The 20,269-nt window shown below is 41.2% G+C and overlaps 2 protein-coding genes across 5 annotated transcripts in view; one reads left to right on the top strand and one right to left on the bottom strand.

The window, feature by feature from the left end:
* The window catches only part of Fkbp15 (FKBP prolyl isomerase family member 15), a 54,878-nt gene extending 52,522 nt beyond the window's left edge, over positions 1 to 2,356 (bottom strand). Inside the window, exon 1 of one of the 3 annotated variants that reach the window (XM_076934857.1) lies at positions 2,157 to 2,356. Coding sequence is in view for 2 of the 3 variants with exons in the window: in XM_034502762.2 (XP_034358653.1) it covers positions 2,157 to 2,209 (53 nt within the window). In the remaining variant the exon portion in view is untranslated. The remainder of the gene's footprint in view (positions 1 to 2,156) is intronic. The other 2 variants (XM_034502762.2, XM_034502764.2) reach the window with 2 other exon arrangements.
* A 124-nt stretch (positions 2,357 to 2,480) lies between these two features.
* The window catches only part of Slc31a1 (solute carrier family 31 member 1), a 29,820-nt gene continuing 12,031 nt past the window's right edge, over positions 2,481 to 20,269 (top strand). The window contains exons 1-2 of one of the 2 annotated variants that reach the window (XM_076934859.1): positions 2,535 to 2,626; positions 14,659 to 14,724. The gene's annotated coding sequence lies outside the window, so the exon portion shown is untranslated. Of the gene's footprint in view, positions 2,627 to 14,658; positions 14,725 to 20,269 lie in introns of both variants that reach the window. The other variant, XM_034502759.2, reaches the window with a different exon arrangement.

Below are 20,269 nucleotides of genomic sequence, written 5' to 3'. Positions count from 1 at the left end.
TTTGCACGCCTGGTACCCAAAGAGGCCAGAAGATGGTCTTGGATTCCCAGGGACTGGAGTTACAGATGGTTGTGAGCCAACATGTGAGTGCTGGGAATCAAACCCAGTTCCTCCAGTGCTCTCAACCACTAAGCCATCTCTCCAGCTCATTTTTCCTATTTTTAATCTTAAGTTTGATTCTGTTTTCCTAGCTACTCCCGGGGACAAAATATATTTTTTCCTAGCTATTACAGGAGACAAAAATTTATCTGTATAGCTCTCTTTGTTGAGTCTTTTATCATCAAATTGTCTGTTTTCTATGCCTAGGATTGACAGTCATATGTGTAAAGTATCTTCAATCCTTAGCTAAGCCTTCCTGGGAAAGGAGATTGAGACAGGAAGAACTTATCTTGGGTCAGGAATCAGGAGAAGAGCACATGACTGTCACTGTCTGCCTTGTCAGCAGCAGATTCTTTGATGCATGAAAGTTGGGAGCCTTAAAATTCCTTCATAAACTTTCCTCAAATACTTAGTCTATATAAAGAATTCCTGGCCAGCCAGGGCTTCATAGTGAAACCTTGTCCCAAGTCCCAAATAAATAAACAAACCTTGAAGATATTCAAAAGGCCCCATATATAGATATACACAAAACAGCCTGTAGCCAAATGTCCAGCCAACAGCAGCAAAGGCTGTAAATGTTTTGGGTGACATAGGAAAGAAAGGAAACAATGCCTAATTAATTCAAAAGTAATGGAGAAACTAAATGAATTCAAAGTGGAACTAAGTGGGTGCAGGCATGCTCAGGTGGGGCCCCAGGAGAATGAGGTGGTGAGAGTGCAATGCAGAGCCACTGGGTGTCAAAAGATCTTAACCATTGAAGACCAAATAAAGAGGGGCTGGAGAGATGAATCCATGGGTAAAGTGCTTACTATACTGAGTTCAGATCCCCAGCAACCACAAAAAAAAAAAAAAAAAAAAAAAAAAAGTGTGGTGACAGGTGGATACTGGGAGCTTGCTGGACAACCAGTCTAGTCAAAATGGTAAGCTCAGGTTCAGAGAGAAAACATTTCTCAAAAAATAAGTGGAAGTCTACAGAAAAGGACTCCTGACACTGAACCTCTGTCCTCAACAAAGATGTTCATAACATGCATACATCACACACACACACACAAAATCAAGAGAACCAGTCATTTTAGGGTCATTCCTGTATTGAATGCCCAGTATTCTAGAAGATTAATTATTATTGATAGGATAGATGATTGGCATATTGATCTGTCAGTTATTCTTAAGTAGGTTCATCACTATGCACAAACTTGTAAAGCCATGTTTTCAAAGAAGGGCTGTGCAAAGATGTGAGCTTTGCAGTTAACAAGTCTGAAGGGAGACAAAGGTCCACTAAGACAACGCAAAGGAAAACACTCAGCTACTTATTGAAAAGAGGGAGGAAAAATCTTGCCTGCTATTAAAGACTTCTATCCCAAGATAGTATGTATGATGTTTGTGGGCAGAAGAAAACGAATGCAGTCTTTCCCATTGGCTTTAAGCCTTAGGGCTTAAAAAGTGTAATTTCGCAGGCACTTTCTGAGCAGTCAATATGCACTAGGAGTTACTGTTCTGAGACCTATACAGAAATGAACAACATAAGCAGTTCAGTCAGGGTTTAGATTTCAATAGGTTCCATGTGCAAAGACTCTTGGAAATAAGGAAGATAAAGCAGTTTATTCCGCCCAGGACTTGTGAGGGCAGAGAATCACCGAAAAGGTAACATCATAAGTAGGCTTTGAAGGATGCCAGAGATGACCCACCAGGTCCTGGTTCAAAGTGTCACCAACTTGTTCACGAGGAAGAGAAAGTCTCCTGAATTTACAGCTCATATATTTATTATAGGAGCTGACTCCTACATAATCTCCGAGGGAGGCAGTCTCCAGCAATCATCTCCATTTCACTGGAGAAACTGTGATTCACAAAGCAAAAAGGTGTTAAGGGAGAAACCAGGTCCTGAACCCAGATTGGCCGATCCGACACCGCTGCTCAGAATGCGAAGTCTGAGCGGTGGAACGTGAGGAGGGTCTGTCTAGACCCGGAAGTTGAGACGAGGGCCTGAGAAGAGACCGACCCCTGCAACCACCCGCCAGTCTTTCTGTCCAGCGCTCCCGCCCAGTTTCTCAATCACTCACCCGCCGCTTGGCGAGAGGAAGTCGGTGTCATCCTCGTCTCCGGCACCGAACATCACGTCGGCTCTCACCTAGCTGAAGGGAGGAAGTTGGATGTTCCCCGGGCCTGTCACCACCGGTAACGTAAAATGCCGTGGCGGCGAGCTGCTTTCCGGCAGGACAAACTCTCTCAGAGTAGTGAGGCCCAGAGGAGAACCAGCGGTAGAGAAGGTGGAGCAAAGGCAAATGAGGAGGTGAGCTCCCAGTGACGCAAAGCCTCGCCAGGCCTCCGAGGGGGTGGAGTTCCTAGGTTATGAGCGATAATTGGTCAGATAGCTCAGGGGGCGTGGCCAGGCCGGGAATCGGCGGCCTTTACTGCGGTCGTGGGACACGTCGAGCGGTGCAGTAGTGGCAGGGGCTTGGGAGAAGTCCAGACCGGCTTAGGGGTCCAGTTCTGAGAGGAAGACTCAGGCGGCGGGGCTTCCCCTGGGAAGGTAAGGCCTCTCCCCTTCCTTTCCCAAACCCGGCGTGTTCGCTGTCGTTTTCCCTCCCGAATCAGGACCCCCCGCAGCAATCTTAGGCTGGGCGGAAGGAGAAAGAGACCGCGACTAGAAGTCATGGGATCTGAGCCGTGCGGTGGCAGGGACCCTACAGCGACATTGCTGTTATGACCTTAGGCAGGGTGCTCGGTGCCTCAGTTTCCCCATTTACGCAAAGGATTGCGTGTCCAGTATCTCCATAGGCGGTTTGCCGAGGTTTTAAATCTCTGAAATCGTCGAGTCCGATCTAGATATCTTCGTAATAAACTAATTTGCAGACAAGAAAACAGGAGAACTGGCCACTTGGGTGACTAGTCCGAGGTCACACAGAGTAAAGGGCAGACCTGGTCCTTTGTATCAGCATTTAGAGAGCTGATGAGTGAAGAAGCCTGGCCCTTAACTAGACTGTGTGGCATACGACTTGGGATAGGACCCCATTTCTAAAGTCCACATAGGAGAGGTCCAGAAGAGCTAGGATATTCGGGAGGGTGGATGATGGACGGAACTTTGGAGGTAGAAAATCCTCAGCCCAGTTTTGCTGAGCTGAGTTTTGCTGCCAAGGTTTTAAGTCAACATTAGTTGTTGACTTCTCCGCCTCCAGTTTTCGCCCTCACTGTGCGCGTCTTTCTTCTGTATTTCTTTGGTTAACCTGGTATCGGTTTTTTTTGTTTTTTTTTTTTTTTTGAACCATCTTTTCGGCTTAGCCAAGCTGTGGATAAGCAAATAGTGTGTCCCAGACCATTTCCACAGATCTTATTGGGAGTTCTTTCTGTTTTTCTTCCCAGTCAGATTGGTCCTGTAAGTGTTGCTTACCATAATGCTTTAGTCTCTTCTGATGATACTGAAAAGACAGGTAGCACTCTCCCAGAGAACTTTCTACCTCTTGGCACTTGCCCTGTGGGGCTTTTTATTATAGTTTTTGAACTACTAACTTGTAAGTCTTCTTGCCCACAGTGGATTCTCATTAATTTTTTATTAGATTGAATAATATAATTTCTCTTTCTTACCTTGTTCCTTAATTTACTCTCAGGTTTTTTTCTCCCATGTGACCCAAAGAGCCCAGCAATGGCTCTTGTCCTTTATAGGTAGCTTCCAGAAAGAGAAAAATGCTGTACTGGCTGTGAACTGTCTGGGTTGCTTGGTCTCTTTTGTTTGTTGAAGGTGACTATACTATTGTCTAAAACTCCAGGGGAGGGGGAAGGGGAAATAGTGTAGTTAGAAATATTATATGTTACTTATAATTTTTGTGAATAAATTATTCCTGTTTATCTGGGGATAAGGCCACTGGTCTGCTTCCTGTGTTTATTTTACAGATTAAGAGGGTTAAAGCAGTGAAATCCAACTATTAAAGCAATGATAAACTGGAATCTGGATTGGAGCCTGTAGCAGTAGCTGTGTTTAACTTGTGAACCTGAGTGGGTAGGGATGAATGGATAAGTTCTAACCCTGCCCTAGGCCTGATCACTCCAGCACTAAAATATTTCAGGAATGAATTATTTATGTGTTTGTTTGTTTGTTTGTTTGTTTTTGAGATGGTCTATTTGTGTAGCTCTGGCTGTCCTTAAAACTCATTATGTAGACCAAGCTATCCTTGAAATCTCACAGAAATACACCTACCTATGCTTTTCCAGTGCTGGGATTAAATTCACTATACTGAATTTTTAGCATTTTTTTTTTTTTAAACAGAGAGCAAAACCCAAGAAAGCATCTGAGCTCTTTCCCTGCATTCTGTGTGGAGGTGTTTCTCTGGTGGGTTTTGAAATGGCCTTTTTTAGGTATTCAGTAACCCTAAAACTGACATGTTTGGTGATTGGGACATTGTAGGCAGGCATATCTGATCTTGAATTTTGTTAGCAACATGAGAAAGGGAAAGGTGGAAAAGGCTTCCTCAGTCTTTCAGTCTTAGAATTGGAAATATAGGATCTGGTGCATCTGGAAAGCCAGTGTTCCTGGATTAAAATATCCAGATTGGTACTATTGGAGTTGGAGTCAGGAGACCTGAATTCCTGCCCCTGAGCCTTGATAACTCACTCTGAATTTGGGCCAGGTTCCCTAGAAACACCTTAAAAAAGGAACACATCAGATGTAGACACATCTGGTGAGAACTGAGAGTTCAAAGGTAAGTAATAAATACAACCATGATGTCAAGTTTGAGTTCAGTATTTTTGTTCATTTTCTTAACCGTACAGCTCTGAGATATGTATCAGATGTATTTGATCATCAGGTGTGGTGGCACATACACCCCTTTAATCCTAGCATTTAGGAAGCTGAGGTAGGTGGATCTCTGAGGTTTAGAAGCCAGCCTGGTCCACACAGTAAGTTCCAGGTCAGCCAAGGTGAGAATTGACTTTTAAAAAATGCAATTATATATGTGTACATATATGTGTGTGTTTGTATGTTTGTATTCATTTCTGAGTTCGAGGCCAGCCTGGTCTACAGAGTGAGTTCCAGGATAGCCAGGGCTACACAGAGAAACCCTGTCTTGAAAAACTGAAAAAAAAAAAAAAAGTTACTAAAAGCAGAATATTATAATACAGTTAAAGAAACTGAGAGTCTAATGTGTGTAATGCTAGATTTTGTATAGATAGCAAATGAACCCTCTAAGAAATTATTGTAGAATATCAAAGTAGGAAGAGATGATATCTCTTCATTATAATATCAGTCATTATAATTCAAAGGGAAGCTGGATTGAAGTTTTTAAGATTAATACCAGTGCCCTATGTAATGTTTAGCATGCCTTATCTCAACCAATCTGCATAACACTGTTCTAGGGATTAAACATTTCCTTTATAGACTCTAAACTAACTGAAGTATAGGGTTGCATAAACAGTTTGAAGATGAGTAGGATTCCAGAAGGAGCTGGGAGGAAGGGTTTTCCAGGTTGAAAGGGCAGCTTTAGCAAACACAGGTAGGTTCATGTTTCCATGGTATCAGCGATTGAATCCAGGGTTTTGTACATGCTTGGCAAGCATTCTCTCACTGAAGCTACACATCACCAACCTAAAGGGGGCTTTGCAAATCTTGTCAAGACAAGAGTTACCCTTTTATCTGCTGCACTTAGGAAGGACTATGGCTGGCTAACTAAAGTATGCTAAAATATGAAACCATGCACATTTTACACGTCTCAGTCCAACTTAAAACACAAATATCCTCTGTGGGTTTTGTTGTTTTTAACTTAATCCCTCAACTTTTAATTAGAATGTGGTTCTCAGAGATCAACAGACTACAGACAAATCTTATCTCACTGCCAGTTTCTACAGTTTTTTGGGGGACACAAACATGCTCGTTTATTTATATATTATCTGTGGCTACTTTACAGTGGTCCCTCATTCTGGGAGAAAAAAGTCTGAAGCCTGGGCCATCCAGAGAGATAACCGTTTCTCCTGGAAAGAGATTTAAACTTGTTAAACACAATTTTTGTTTATTACAGAAAACACAATGATGTAGAGACCACACCTTGACTATTATTACTGCTTTCAGTCCCTCTGCTGAAACTGCCTTCACTTCAGAATCCTGAAGGCAGATTGTAGGGGGAGGGCCACTGAATTTTTTTCCCCCTTTTCCCATTATGGCCACATGGAATAAATCTCTTCCTTGTCAGTTAAAATATTTGGGATTCTTTAGGATTGTTTTCTGATGGTTTGAGATAATATACACAGAGAATTAAAAAATATTTAAAAGCAACCCAAAGCCATATTTATTAGACTCCAAAGTGACAAGTTTCCTATTAGATCAGCATGAAATGATTTATTCTCTACATGACATGATTAATATTTTTGGCTGCTTGGTTTGATTTTCAGACAGGGTCTCAGTATGTATCCCCAGCTATCCTGGAGCTATGCCAACCAGACTAGCCTCCAAGTCACAGAGGTCCACCTGCCTCTGCCTTTCCAATGCTGAGTTAAATGCATGACATGATTAACATTTTTAAAATCCTGTTAGTTTAGGAGTCTGTGAAGGAAGTTTGTCTTTCTTGGGGAGGTAGCCCCTTTAGTAATCCTAGAACATGGAGTCATACAGATTGGGTGAGGTGAGGTAAGGCATGGTAAACACTATTTAGGGCACTGATAGTAATCTTAAAAGCTTCAATCCAGTTTCCCTTTGGATTGTAATCTCAATTTCAAATTGAGGAAAACAAAGATTCCAGACTGTAAATAAACTGAAATGACTGTTGTGAAGGTAATAATTAAGTGTAAGAAGTCTCTGATCCTTAGCAATGGTGGTCTGTAATCCCAGCACTGGGGAGAGGAGGAGTTCAGGATCAGAGAAGGCAAAGTAGATAACAAGGTTGAGGCCATCGTTGGGTGTGTGTGTGGGTGTGTGTTTGTGTTAAATGTTTCTGCTCTTTAGGTCATTCCTTTGTCCTCTTATTTCTTTTTGTTTGTTTGTTTTTGTTTTTCCAGACAGGGTTTCTCTGTATAGCCCTGGCTGTCCTCACTCTGTAGACCAGGCTGTCCTGGAACTCAGAAATCCGCCTGCCTCTGCCTCCCAAGTGCTGGGATTAAAGGCGTGCGCCAGCACTGCCCAGCTGTCCTCTTGTTTCTTAATTGGTTCTGTTGTTGAGTTTATGTCCCAGAAATGGAACAAGAGAGAAAAGGTGACACAATTATCACTAGAAAGTTGAAATGTTTATAGTGACAGGATTTCAACTAATGTCAAGTAAATCACCCAGAAAACTGCCTTTAAAATTTGCCCCAGGCAAGCTTGACTGGGGCAGGGGGTAGGGCAATAGGACATTGGGTGCTCATGCCTATATTCCCACATTCAGCTCTTAGCACAAAAAAGCCATCTTTAAACTAGGTCTCCTGTTCTTTGTAACTAGGTATGAAGTCTTATACTTAATACATTACAGTATTAAGTGTACACACACACACATACACACACACCTTGTAGTAATACTGGGAAGAAAATGCTTTTGAAGTTCAATGGCTTTGAGTTGTATCATTTTATGATTTAGGTAACATCCCCAAGCAGAGGAGGGGCCCATCCTTAGGAATGCAAACCCCGCCGAGAAGGAAGGGGTTGAGAAGGGTCCACCCTACCTCTTTTCCTTTACACAATGGCCCTAGGGTTTTGTACACAACCTGCTTTTGTAGGCTGAGGACATTATGCAATGCAGCATGAGATGGAAGTCTGCCTCTCAAAAGTAAGCTCAGAAAAACGGCTTGAGAGCAAAACATTAGCAGCACATTAATGGACTTTTCTAGCCTTGCTGAGCCCTTCCCTAATTAGTTACTGGTAAAGAACTATTTAAATTGATATAATTTTCAAGCACCTCAGAACACTAAAATGTAGTCATTTGGTTTCTAAAATAAAAGGGGAATGCTGTTAACTATGTACCCATAGTCTGTTACTTAGCTTTTTTTATTTTTTAGAGATCTCACCATGTAGCCCAGGCCTCTGCCTCCTGAGCACTGCAATTAAGACCTGAACCATCACATCCGGGGCAATTGTCTTGTTTTCACTTGCACTCTCTTAATGCACTTTGATAATGTTGTCTTTTTTTAATTAGTGGGTTGATGGGACACCAGTTTTTATTATATATTTAATTGCAGTTTCCTACTGAATAAAAAGAACAATCCAACTGTTTTCTAATTTCTGTTTCATAACATATTCTGGGAGCATCCATTGAAATCCTCTTTAACTAAAGAAGAGATTAAACAATAAAAGACCTTGGATTGTAGCAAGTACAGTCTGCCTTCAACTACAGCAAGCAAGTAGTTGAAGAAATGCTTTGTCCCTGCATGTGTCTGAGTAGCTAGTATTCTTTAAATCAAATGACCAAAAGCTATATATACTTTGGGAAGAGGAAGCAGGAAGATCAGAAATTTAGGGTTATCCTCAGCTACATAGTAAATTCAAGGCCAGCTATTTATCTATTTTTTTGTATGCAAGTGTGGGTATGGGCATGCATATATGTAGAGATCAGAGTACAACTTTGTGAAGTCAGTTCTTTTCTTTCGCCTTGATTGGGTTCTGGGAATGGAACTCAGGTCCAGGTTTGTTCAACAAATGCTTTACCCACTGAGCCATCTCACTGGTATTTGGTTTTTTTTTTTTTTGTTTGTTTGTTTGTTTTGTCTTGTTTTGTCGTGTTTTTCCTTAATGTCACATAGCTAATATGTGACAAACTTCAGTCTGTGAAACATAGTGCAGTACCTGGCTTCACTCTGGTACCATATGTCAAGCATTCTGAAATCTTTGCATAAATAATATTCGAAATAGTTCTAATTATGGGACTGAAACCACACCCAGACTGCAGTGTAAGAGAAACAAGAAAGAGGTTATGTCATGCTTGCTTGATTCCAGGATGTGGCTTAACCAGCAACAAAGGGTAGCAGAGATATGGAGTACAGTGTCCAGGAGATCCACTCCCCAGTGGACTTGGGACCTTCTACCATTGCATAACTAAAGAACCTTTCAGTTTGTTTGTCGTATCAAATTTGAGTTGTGTATGGGGAACAGACAAATAAAAGCTTTCTAAAGGCCTTTGTGAAGAATGTATTTCTATACCTGGTCTTTGTGTGGAAAGGTGAGAGTGGGCCAAAGGAAAGAGTCTCTATAGTGCTTACTGCCAAAACTGGATACGTGAGGCACAGAAACCCCTCCTGCTTAGGTACCTCCCAGCAAACCATCTGGAGAAATGGAGGGCAGAGCTTACAGAGTCCCATTGCAGAAGCAAATGTAAAATTGGCTATGAAGGAAATGTCATTCTCCATAACATGTGCTTTGGTTTCCCCATGTGGAAAATGAAAGAATTGGACCTGATCGTTTAATTTTTTAAGTTGTAAACTATGTGTACATACTTTTCCCCTTTAAAATACATTATAAATCATATGGTATGGTGTGCTCTGCTCCTCCTCCCAATCTCATACTATGTCTGGAAGGTCATCCTCTAAAGGTTTACAGACATTCCTTACTCTTAAATGGCTGTAGAGTATTCTGTTTTCTGGAAATATGATAGCTAATTTAATCAATGAACACTCAGGTGTTGCTTTCAGTGTTTTGGTGTTACAAACAGTCCTGCAATGAGTAGCTTTGTACATATGACATGTACGTATGACAGTTCACATATTTTCTCATAGGATAAATGTTTTGAGCTGTTTCAGGGGATGTATGCATGAAGGCTGACTTACAATTTATAGGGGTTTAATCACCATGTGAAAGAAAGAAAAAAACGCTTGAAACATTTTAGCTTCTATTAGAGACCAGGTCTTCAATGGGGACCTTGTATAGGTCACTTTGTCAGCCATGAAAGGACAGATGCAGCTCTAGGCTGCCATCCTCAGCAGCCCAAGGAATTCTCTGAAACGTATAGGAACATTAAAGATACTTTAATATAGGCTGAAATATGAAGATTAAGAGAAAGACAGACAGATGTACTTAAGCTTCCCAAAGGGAAGGAGGGAAAGCAAGATGGACCCAAGTACGGGTATGGGCTTCTCCAAGAGAGTATGTAACCAGCTGTCTAGATTAGCCAGATGTCATTTTGGTGATACAGTCTTTAAAAAGTTGCTAAGAACTTTGTTTTTCTTTTCTCATAAGTGAGGTGGCTCTACAGAGGCCTTGGACAGGCTTAATAGCTGATAAAGCAAAACTAGGAGCCACTAATATTGCACAAGGGGATTGATTAGCACATGTCTCTTTCCTGTAAATGGGGTTTCTGCTAAGAATCACAAACTACACTTAGGTAAGTACCCTGTGTCACAGTCCTGGACATTTCTTAATGCTTTTCAATATGGCATTCCTTAAGAGCTCATTTACAAAGTGACTGTATTCTAAACGTAGAAAAACAGACCATGTCCCAGGAATACTTACCTTACTTACACACAGGAACATTCACTCTTTAGAACAATCCACAGAAGGAGGGAAACTATAAAGAGCCCCACGCCAATGTGTTGTCCCCTCTTCTCAGATATTGTAATAATTATGGGGTATGGCTGGTAACTTTCTGAAGTGTGTGGCACCTTCACAGCCATGTCTTTTTGAGCTGAGAGACCATAAAGCAAGTCAGAATTGTCAGCCAATAACTTCTTTTTCTTCTTCATTATGATATTATTATTATTATTATTATTATTATTATGAGTCAGGGTATCTTGTGACTAGGCTGGCCTCAAATTCCTTAAGTAGATGAAGGACAGCCTTGAGCTTTTGATCCTCTTGCCTCTGAAGTCTTAGGAGTATGTCACCACATCCAATTTCTTTCCTCATACTTCCTTAAGCATAAACTGGAACCTTCTCTCCCTCCTTCCTCACCACCTACATTCTGCTGCTCAGTTCCCAAGGTGTTTTTGAGATTTGCTGTGTGCTTTTTGCAGCTTTAAGCCAGAGCCTCCTGTCAGTTTTTTGTGGATTTCCTGTAACCCCTGGGAATCAAGTAATCCAGCTTGCTACCCTTCCAGGTTCCTGCCGGTCCTTTTCTCTGCACAGCTTTGTTGCCTTTCAACTCCTCATCCCTTTGTTGAGAAGATTAAAGACAAGCAGCTCCCTTGAGCTGTGCCTGAGTGTATGTATGTTGCAGTAATGCATGCAAATGCCTTTCTGGTTTCCATTCTTGGTTGAAAATTTGGAACATTGTTTTGCGGCTGTGGAGGGAAGCACACACAGTAGGCACAGCATATGGGGTATATCGGACATATACCCTTTTACTCCCATAAGTCTCACTTTGTGTGTATGAAACCATAAAACTCAAAATGAGGAGATAACTTTTTTTGTTTTGGTTTTATTTTTGTTTGTTTGAGGGGATTGGTTTTGGTTTGGTTTAGATTTTGTTCTTGTTGTTGTTATTGTGTTTTTGTATTTTGTTGTTGTCTTGAGATAGGGTCTCTCTATTATGTAGTTCTGACTGACCTGGAACTAAGTATGTGGACCAGGCTGGTTTCAAACTCACAGATATCCACCTGCCTCTGCCTCCTAAATGCTGGGATTAAAAGTGTATGCCATCACATCTGACAACTATGAACTCTTACAGTCACCAAGATATACAGTAAGAAGCTACAATTTGATTAGTGTTGACTTTTTGGATTTTAGAATAAAATTCACATGTTGACCAGGCACTAAATATTCATAGTCTGTGAAATGGTTCCAATGAACTCTGAGGAGCAAGCACTAACCAGGCCAACTGTTGAACTACCACTAGAAATTAGAGGACAGAATTGTAGACTAACACAAGCTTCCCTTTCTACTAAAGGTTCCCAGTCTTCCAGGGAAAGCTGCTGTTGGATGATTGAAGGCCTGCAGGCCACATTTTCCTGGTAATCTGTCAGAGGCTCAGAAACCTTGCAGAAAACTCCGTATGAAAAGAGTTTCCTTGTTGTGACTTCAGCAGTGTCAGAGGGTGCCATCTTGTACCTCTGACCTGTTCCTGTTCCTAAACTGGAATGTGGAAAAGATAAAATGGACAAGAGACTATGTTATCTACATAGATACACTGTAGTATAATCACATTCCATCTCAAGATGACATTTTGAACCTTCCCAAAATCCTAGTGAAATTACCATAAATATATAAACAGACAAATATAGAGATGCAATTATGCTGGGAGGTGATGGTGCACGCCTTTAATCCCAGCACTTGGGAGGCAGAAGCAGGTGGATCTCTGTGATTTTGAGACAGCCTGGTCTACAGGGTGAGTCCCAGGAGAACCAGAGCTATACAGAGAAACCATCTGGAAAACGAAAAAAAAAAATTATAAGAAAGCATCCTTTGTAGTCAGAAAATAGGCAGAAGTGGTAACTTTGAAACATTGTAGGGGAAATAAGGTGCAGATGGGAACTAGGAAAATGACTGAGCACATGATGAACATGGGTGAAAGGTGTCCCTGCCTCTAAAAGGTTGAGAGGCACACTCCTGAAACCCCCGGCTGAGGAGGGTGGAGACTGGAAAGAAGGGTGGCCCTGGGATTTGTAACTGTGTCACTGTAAGTATCAGCTTAGGAAGGGTAAAGTGCTGCACACTTTTAATTCCAGTTGATGTCTGAGAGTTCAGATCCATCCTGGTCTACACAGTGATTTCCAGGCTTGCAGGTTAGCAGCCAGGTGGATAGGCCTAAGTGTTCCCTGATACTGTTGGTAGAAAATAGGATTTTATGAAGTAAATACAAAGTAAATACAAAAAAAAAATATGATCAAGTTGGTAGAAAATAGGATTTTATGAAGTAAATACAAAGGTTTTCATTTGTTTATCAGGGTGTTAGTTTTGATTACTGAGCTGGCAAGAATAGCTCGTTGAGGGGGCCTAAAGACAACTCAGAAGAAGCCCTAGTTAAGCTATGGGATTGGCAGTATTCCAGGCTCTTCATTCTGTTTTTATTTTTAGCAGTCAGTCAGCCTCTACAGACACCTTCTTTCTAGGAATTCTCTAAGAAACCAGTTTTATCTCCAAAACTCACATTGGTGGAGGAAGAAAACTAATTCCTTCTACCCCTACCCCTGGAGGCCAGGGATTAAAGGCCTACAGACACATAGTAGCTAAATAAATGGAACTTGGAAGAGGGTGGTTTGGTTTGGTTTGGTTTAGTTTTTGGTCTGGTTTTTGGTCTGGTTTGGTTTGGTTTGGTTTGGTTTGGTTTTTATTTCTAAGACAAGGTTTCTCTGTGTAGCCTTGGCTATCCTGGAACTCTAATTCAGAGATCCGCTTGCCTGCGTGCTGGGATTAAAGACATGTGCCACCACCACCACCTGGCCTTCTTAAAAGAAGTAATAGTTTGTGAGGGTTAGGGGGCAGGGTTTTTTATTACTTGTTTTTTAGACTGTTTCTTCCTCTGTCCCTCTGGCTGACCTCTAACTCTCAGAGATCCTCCTGCTGTGCCTCCCAGGACTGACTTTAAAGGGATGCATCATGAAAATGAAAGATAGAAAAATCATAAGTTGATCCCCTGAACCCTACTCTTAAAAGCAAAGACATAAAAACCTGTAAGTCAAACACTGTGTTGCCTCAGTCCCAGGAAATTAGCTGACCATTTGAACAGATGGCCCTAACTAAACAAACCTTAAGATTCATGGTGTCAGGATGCTATGGGCCCGAGATTAGCTTGGCCGGGCTTTGAACTAGCAGCCCTGAGACAGTTGGTGCCAGGATGCTAAAAGTTTGAGATAAGCCTGACCCCCTTGAACTGGAGCTCATGATATATAGTGTGAAACTGGTTCGAAATAGCCAATTATAAAGTGACACACCATCCATCTTAGGAATTTGAGATCAAAACCTAACAAGGTAATGACTCTGAATGTTCGTGGAGGACTTACTGGGTTTTGACACTGAGTGTTTGCATCCACTTTGTCTCAAAACATATACTGTTGTCTCTCTCTGTTGTTACTTATTTATTTTGATTGTCTGAGACAATATCTCACTCAGTGTTTAGCCCAGGCTACCCGGAGCCCTCCTGGCTCAGCCTTATGGATGTAGGCTGGAATTACAGCCATGATTCACCACATCCAGCTTTGTCACCCCTATTAGAGGGAATTAACCTCTTCTCTTATGCTCTTACCTCAGTGGAGTCCAGATAATATCTCTTACAATAACCCTCTGAGATAAGTTACTCTATTTTCCCTGTTTCAGAGCTGAGGCACAAAGCTAGTACGTAATTTGCCCAGGGGCACACAGCCAGTAAGTACTACCCCACCATCCTACCCACTGGAAAGTGAATGCAGATCACTTGCAAATTTGCTGAATTGCCATAACTAAGAAGGAAAAAAGTCTCTTTCCTGTGTATAGATTCCTTGTTTTTAAAACCGGAAATGCAAAACTACAGAAGATATACAATTTGGGGCTAACAAGGGATGACTTAGGATAAAAGTACTTGGCAGCAGGTTTCTTTGCCTGCTGAACTATCTCACTGGCCCATCTCAACAGTATCTTAATGTATTATACTTCCCACGAAACCCCAGAACAGACTGAATTGGGGGGGGGGGGGGAGGCGGGTATTGTGGTATCACTTTGGTTCTCCCACACACACACACACCTCTTTTTTTTAAATTTCATGTGTACAGGTGTTCTACCTGCTTGAATGGCCATGTTTCATGTAGATGCCTGGTACCCATAGAGGCCAGAAGAAGGTATGGAATCCCCCTGGAACTGGAGTTAGAGATTACTGTGAGCTGTCATTTGCATGCTAGAAAGAATAGCCAGTGCTCTGAACCATTAGCCATCTCTCCATCCCTTGCTTCTTTGTTTATTTGTTTGTTTTGTTTTTGAGACAAGGTCTCACTAGGTAGACCAGGCTGACCTTGAAGTTATGTAGCCCAAGCTGGCCTGGACTTCATAATCCTGCCTCCTTAGCTCCCTGGGTTTATATTCAGCAATGTTACTAGTAATTCTGATCCAAGTAGTCTTTGGACTGTGTTTTGAGAAGCACCTGAGTTAGGAAGAAACTGATTAGCATTTATTATTTATTGTGTATGTTATTAGGGTAGCAGTTGCTTTCATGTATACATTTACCTTTGATTTTTATAATGGTGTGATGTTATCCCAGTTTTATGTGTTCATGAGTTCATGTCTGAGTTCCAGTGGTGTCGAGCCATGCACCCAGTCAGCAGCCCAACTCCAGAAGCAGTCTCCGTCTCCACTTTGGCAAAAGGCCTCTCAGAGGAGATGATTATCTGAGAGTGAACTGGAAAGTGCAGATGATCTGTGTGTGATAAGTACATGCTAGAGCCTCTGAAAGGTCAGAATGTCGAAAGCATATCAACTCCCAGGCATTTAGAAAGGCAAGTGTGTGTTTGCTTTATTAAAACTGCTGTCCACATCTGAATTTTTAAACTGAATGGCACTAAAGATAAATTATTTCATCCTTTGACTAAGAGAACTATAAAAGGTTAAATTGCTTAATGTAAAAGGAAAATAATCAGGGCTAGAACCAAATTTTCTAATTGTAATTATCATAAAGGTTCAAATGGCCTCAAACTCATGTTGCCTGGGAATTATGTAGAGAAGTATGAGTCTATGAGTGGGAATTGTTTTCTAGCTGTTACTGCAAGTGAGAGGCTAGGGATGCTATTAAACATCCTGTAACATGTGGCAGCTTGTAATAAAGGATTGTATAGCTCAAAATGTCAGTGATACGGAGACTAAGAAGTGTTTTACACAAAATAATTCTGCATGATGATGTTGGAACAAGCATCCAACTTGTAGACTCAATCTCCCATGTTGTCCCTTGTCTTTAAAGCAGGAATTAAAAACTGGAGCTACCTACTGCTAGTCACTAATTGTGGGGGGAGGTGCAACTGAAGCATGAGGTTTGTGTTACTGTAGAAAGCGTTCTGGTGTAACAGAGTTATGAGGTCCAGTGAGAAATTATTAAGCACTTTCGGTTTTTATATTCTGCTATGTGTTCTTCCTGGAACTTATTCTACCTATGGTTTATTTGTTTGCTTGTCTGGCTGGCTGGCTGGCTAACAAGTATCAGATTTGAATGGTTTTTATCCAAGTGCTTTGAATTTAGCACTTCTGAACATGGTACTTACTGCAAACCTAAAGACTATGGACTGTTTAAAGAATTATCTCCAGGAGGGAGGAATGAATCGAGCTAGAATTTGAATACTGTGTAACTCCATGCTGTGGCTCTCCCTGCTTGCTACTTGGAAAGAACCACAGTTACCCTTCAGATACAGTGTATAGGCTCCTGACTGATGAACTCTAAGTCCTTTAACTGATACTTCTTAACTCTCTCCATGAGCAAAGTCTGAACAAAGGAGCAGCCACTTCAATCTCATTAACCTCTTCTCTCCCTGACTGTGTTGTTGACCTTGGATGCCCTAGATTCTTCTCTTGTCTCAGTGGGACACGTTCCTGCCCATATACCAAGTGCTAATAATTTAGCAGATCTTAAATGCCACCTCTGTAAAGAGTCCTCATCTTTTCTTCCTCCCTGCCCCATTCTGTTTAATTTTGTTCCTTCATGGGTCTTCCATCTACAGTTGTTTTCCCCTTCATCCACTTATTACAAATGTGTATATCTATACATATATACTTGCTATAGTTAATGAGGGTTTTCTCCCTTAGAGGAGCTCCCCAAAAGCAAATAGCTTGTCATTTTTATGTAGTTCCATGTAAATGGATATTAAAATCTACATGGATTTTATAAGAATTAATAAATACTTGTGCTTTGTGTGGAGGGGAAGACTCTCATGTAGCTTAGAAGATAGTCTTGGACTTCTGGTCCTCTGTTTTTACTTCCTAAATACTAAGAATACAGACATGCACCACCATGCCCTGTTTAAGTGGTGGTGCTGGGTATGGAGCCCAGGGTTTCCTGCAGGCTGGCAAGCCCTCAACCAAATGGATGAGCTTCATACACAGCTCAGAAAATCCCTTTGAAATCCCTTCTGGTAGAATGTTCTTCCAGAGGCTGGAAGGTAGCAATTAGAAAGTTTCTTGTCCTCAAGGAACTTAGGGAGTATATGTGATATTTTCATCTTGTATGTTAAGAACTATTGGTTAAAATTTGTGTAAGTAGCTAAGTCCAAAAAAAAGAGATTTCTTTTGTTAGAAATACAAGACAACCCTCATCAAAGTGATACCCTAGTTCTACAGAATGAACTAAAGTGCATACTCACAAGAGTTATGGGCTCTGATTTATCCTGAGTTTGGATGCTGTATGTGTACTGCACGATAAGTGGAAATAGGCACAGGATTTGGACCTGTGGAGATATGGGAGAAAAAGGAATTTCAAGAGGACATAGTCAAAAAAAAAAAAAAAAAAGTAAGTTTCAAAGTGCTAAATTCATTCAGAAAAGATAAGATCTGTCTTAGTGGAACACGTCCATGTGAAGAGAATTAGACTGAGGAGGGAGGAAGGGAAGGAGGGAGAGAGAGAGACAGAGACCAAGACCCATGTGAAGAGGATTAGACTGAGATATGAGGAGAGGGAGACAGCCACAGACCTAAGAGTCAGGTAAAATCAGTACCATGAAGGAGAATAGTTTCTTCTATTGCAGCCTAGAAAGCAATTTACAGCTTGAGAAACAGTGAACACCTGAACTGGAGATACTAGTTTAACCTGGACTGCTGGTTCTTGGATCAACACCATCACCATCAAATAGCATAATTCAGACCTCTGTGGAGCACCTTCTGTATATGGCTTGGCTGGAAGAGTTCACTTATATTTCTGGAATGGAGCAATCCACCTTCTTGACATGTCCCCACAGGTGTTGGAGCAGATATTAAAAATTTCTATATTTACAGATGGATCCATGCTGTAATTGTTCTAAGGTCTTTCCATTTGTTTGTTTCTTTGGGGTCCTGCTTGCTTGAAACCAGCTTTCTTAGCATCTCAAAATAATAATTAATAAGCCTGCAGAAGTGGTTTGAAATATTTGTGGTGGATAAGAAGGAATTTTGGAATAATGGCTTCAGTTAACTGTTTGTTCTGCCTTCTCTCTACACCATTCTGTTAGCATGCTGACAGAAATAAGCGCAGATTGAAAGGTCATGAAGACAGTTTAGGGATTTGTTGCCACCTAGCCCCAGCTAGACTTACTGGAAAAGGTACATGTTTTACAGATGTGTAGTAGTCTGAGAAGTAGATGCTGGAAGCTAGGGAGGACTTGTTTCACAAAGACATTGGAAGGGTGGACATTTGAGGCTGGAGCACAAGAGTGATTGATGTAGGCACAATGGTGGAAACAGAGCTGTCAATGGTGAAACCCCAAGGCCAGCCAGAAGGTCTTGTAACTTCCAGAGACTAAGCTGGGTGGGAAAATCTGCAGTTTCTAGCCAAGGGCCTCTCTCTCTAGTAGAGTACTGAGTAGGTCTCTGAGGCACTCTGCACCTTGCTTCCTCCATCGTTTTGTTTTCTTTTGTTTTCTGAGGGTTTCCTCTGTAACAGAGCCCTTGCTCTCCTGGACTCACTTTATAGACCAGGCTGGCCTCGAACTCACAAAGATCCTCCTGTCTCTACCTCCTGAGTGTTGGGAGGCATAGATGCACCACCACGCCCAGCCCCAGAAAGGATTTTTTTAACATGCTATTTGTTTCAGCTTCTATGCAATTATTTATTTAGTAAATGTACAGAGTAAATGTACTTTTAAGTTGATCTAAACTAACAGTTCTTGAATTTCCTCTATTGTACATTTGTGTGTTGTTTATCAAGGTTTAGGGCCTTCAAGACGCAGTTCCTAGGGTCTGGGATGGCATTTCATCTCCTCACATTTGTCAATCAGAATAAACATTTTTTTTAAAGCCATCTATCTATAAAGGCAAACCAGTTAGGCTAGAAATATAAATATTCAAATTTATAGTTTCAACCTATAGACTTCTATGAAATAAATAGTTGAAGTGAGATTAATTCATCCAACTCTTAAAAGCTCACCTTGCAGGCTGGAGAATGTAGTTCAGTGATAGAGTTCACACAAGCTCAAAGCCTTGGGTTCAGTCCCACTACCACAAAAAAATAAATAATGACTAGTCCAATCTGAAAGGTCCGCTTTTCTAGATTTTACTTGGGTCTGTAGGCGATGGAGGTAAATAAAGTGGGGTACTCCCTGAAGTAAGTTCAGTAGTGAGGATGGTAGAGGCATTCTATTCTACTAGATACAGGCAGGAATGCTGAATGGGGCTTTAGCTTTGGGTAGGGCTCCACTAATAATATACTGTCTTATTTTTACAGTTAAGGAAAATGGAGATCTAAAGTAAAAAACAATTTTCACAGTAAACTAATTATCTATCATGTCTCATGTTTAAACTAGTTTTGGCTTCTTTTCTCTCCTTTGTTGCTGCTTATGTGGTAGTTTTATTCATTCTTGTCTGTACACAAGAGACATAAGTGATAGAGGGACTGAGCAATGGGTATTAGCACTGTTTGACATTAGCATGCTTTCTCTTAAAATTGGTGGCCCTTAGTCTCTATGTAATTTTTCATGAAGTCAGTCCCCCCAGCATCTGTCTTGCCCCAACAGGTTTCCTATCCGTGCTTGTTCAGTGTGAACAGCTTAATAAGATGGAGTGGTATGGGCTGATGAAACTCATGACATGAGAAGGTGACCTTCAACTAATAGCCAGAAACAGAGTACTTCTTTCTCTTTTTCTGATTAGAAGCAGATCACAAGTTTGCTCTCTACAGACAGAATTAGATTTGGAGTCTCAGGACAGCTGAATTACTGTCCTGCTGAATATATATTCCTAGCCAAGAGCCTCCAGGAGAAAGAGCCACTAATTGATAGCTGCTGTTTTATGATTTTAAAAACTTGTCAATCCATGCAGCATTTCTTGTTTGCCTAGATTATTGGCCGCTCTCATAAATGAAAGCTCTTAAGTCTAATTGTTTGAAGTAGTTTTCCCCTTTATGTGTCTGGTAGTTGGTTCCTTTTGATGCAGCCTGGGAGCCTAATGTATGAGTAATTAATTCAACAACATGAATTCTGCTGTTGCTTGAATGTGTACAATGGCCCAGCCTGGTTTCCTCCCATGAAAAGTGCTTCCAGGGACTGCAAGAACTATCTGAAGTAATGCTTATTGTGACATGTGGTGAAGAAAAAGAAACTAGAGGAGCTAGGTGATGAGAGAGAAAGAGAGAGGGGGGCCAGACATGGAGGCAGATGTTCACATGTCTCTGCCAGTCAAAGATAGTTGATATATCTAGGTTGGGTATTAGGTTACACTTCT

Source organism: Arvicanthis niloticus, chromosome 5 (genome assembly GCF_011762505.2).
Source record: "Arvicanthis niloticus isolate mArvNil1 chromosome 5, mArvNil1.pat.X, whole genome shotgun sequence".
Taxonomy (NCBI): domain Eukaryota; kingdom Metazoa; phylum Chordata; class Mammalia; order Rodentia; family Muridae; genus Arvicanthis; species Arvicanthis niloticus.
This window is presented reverse-complemented; position numbering and strand designations above follow the sequence as displayed.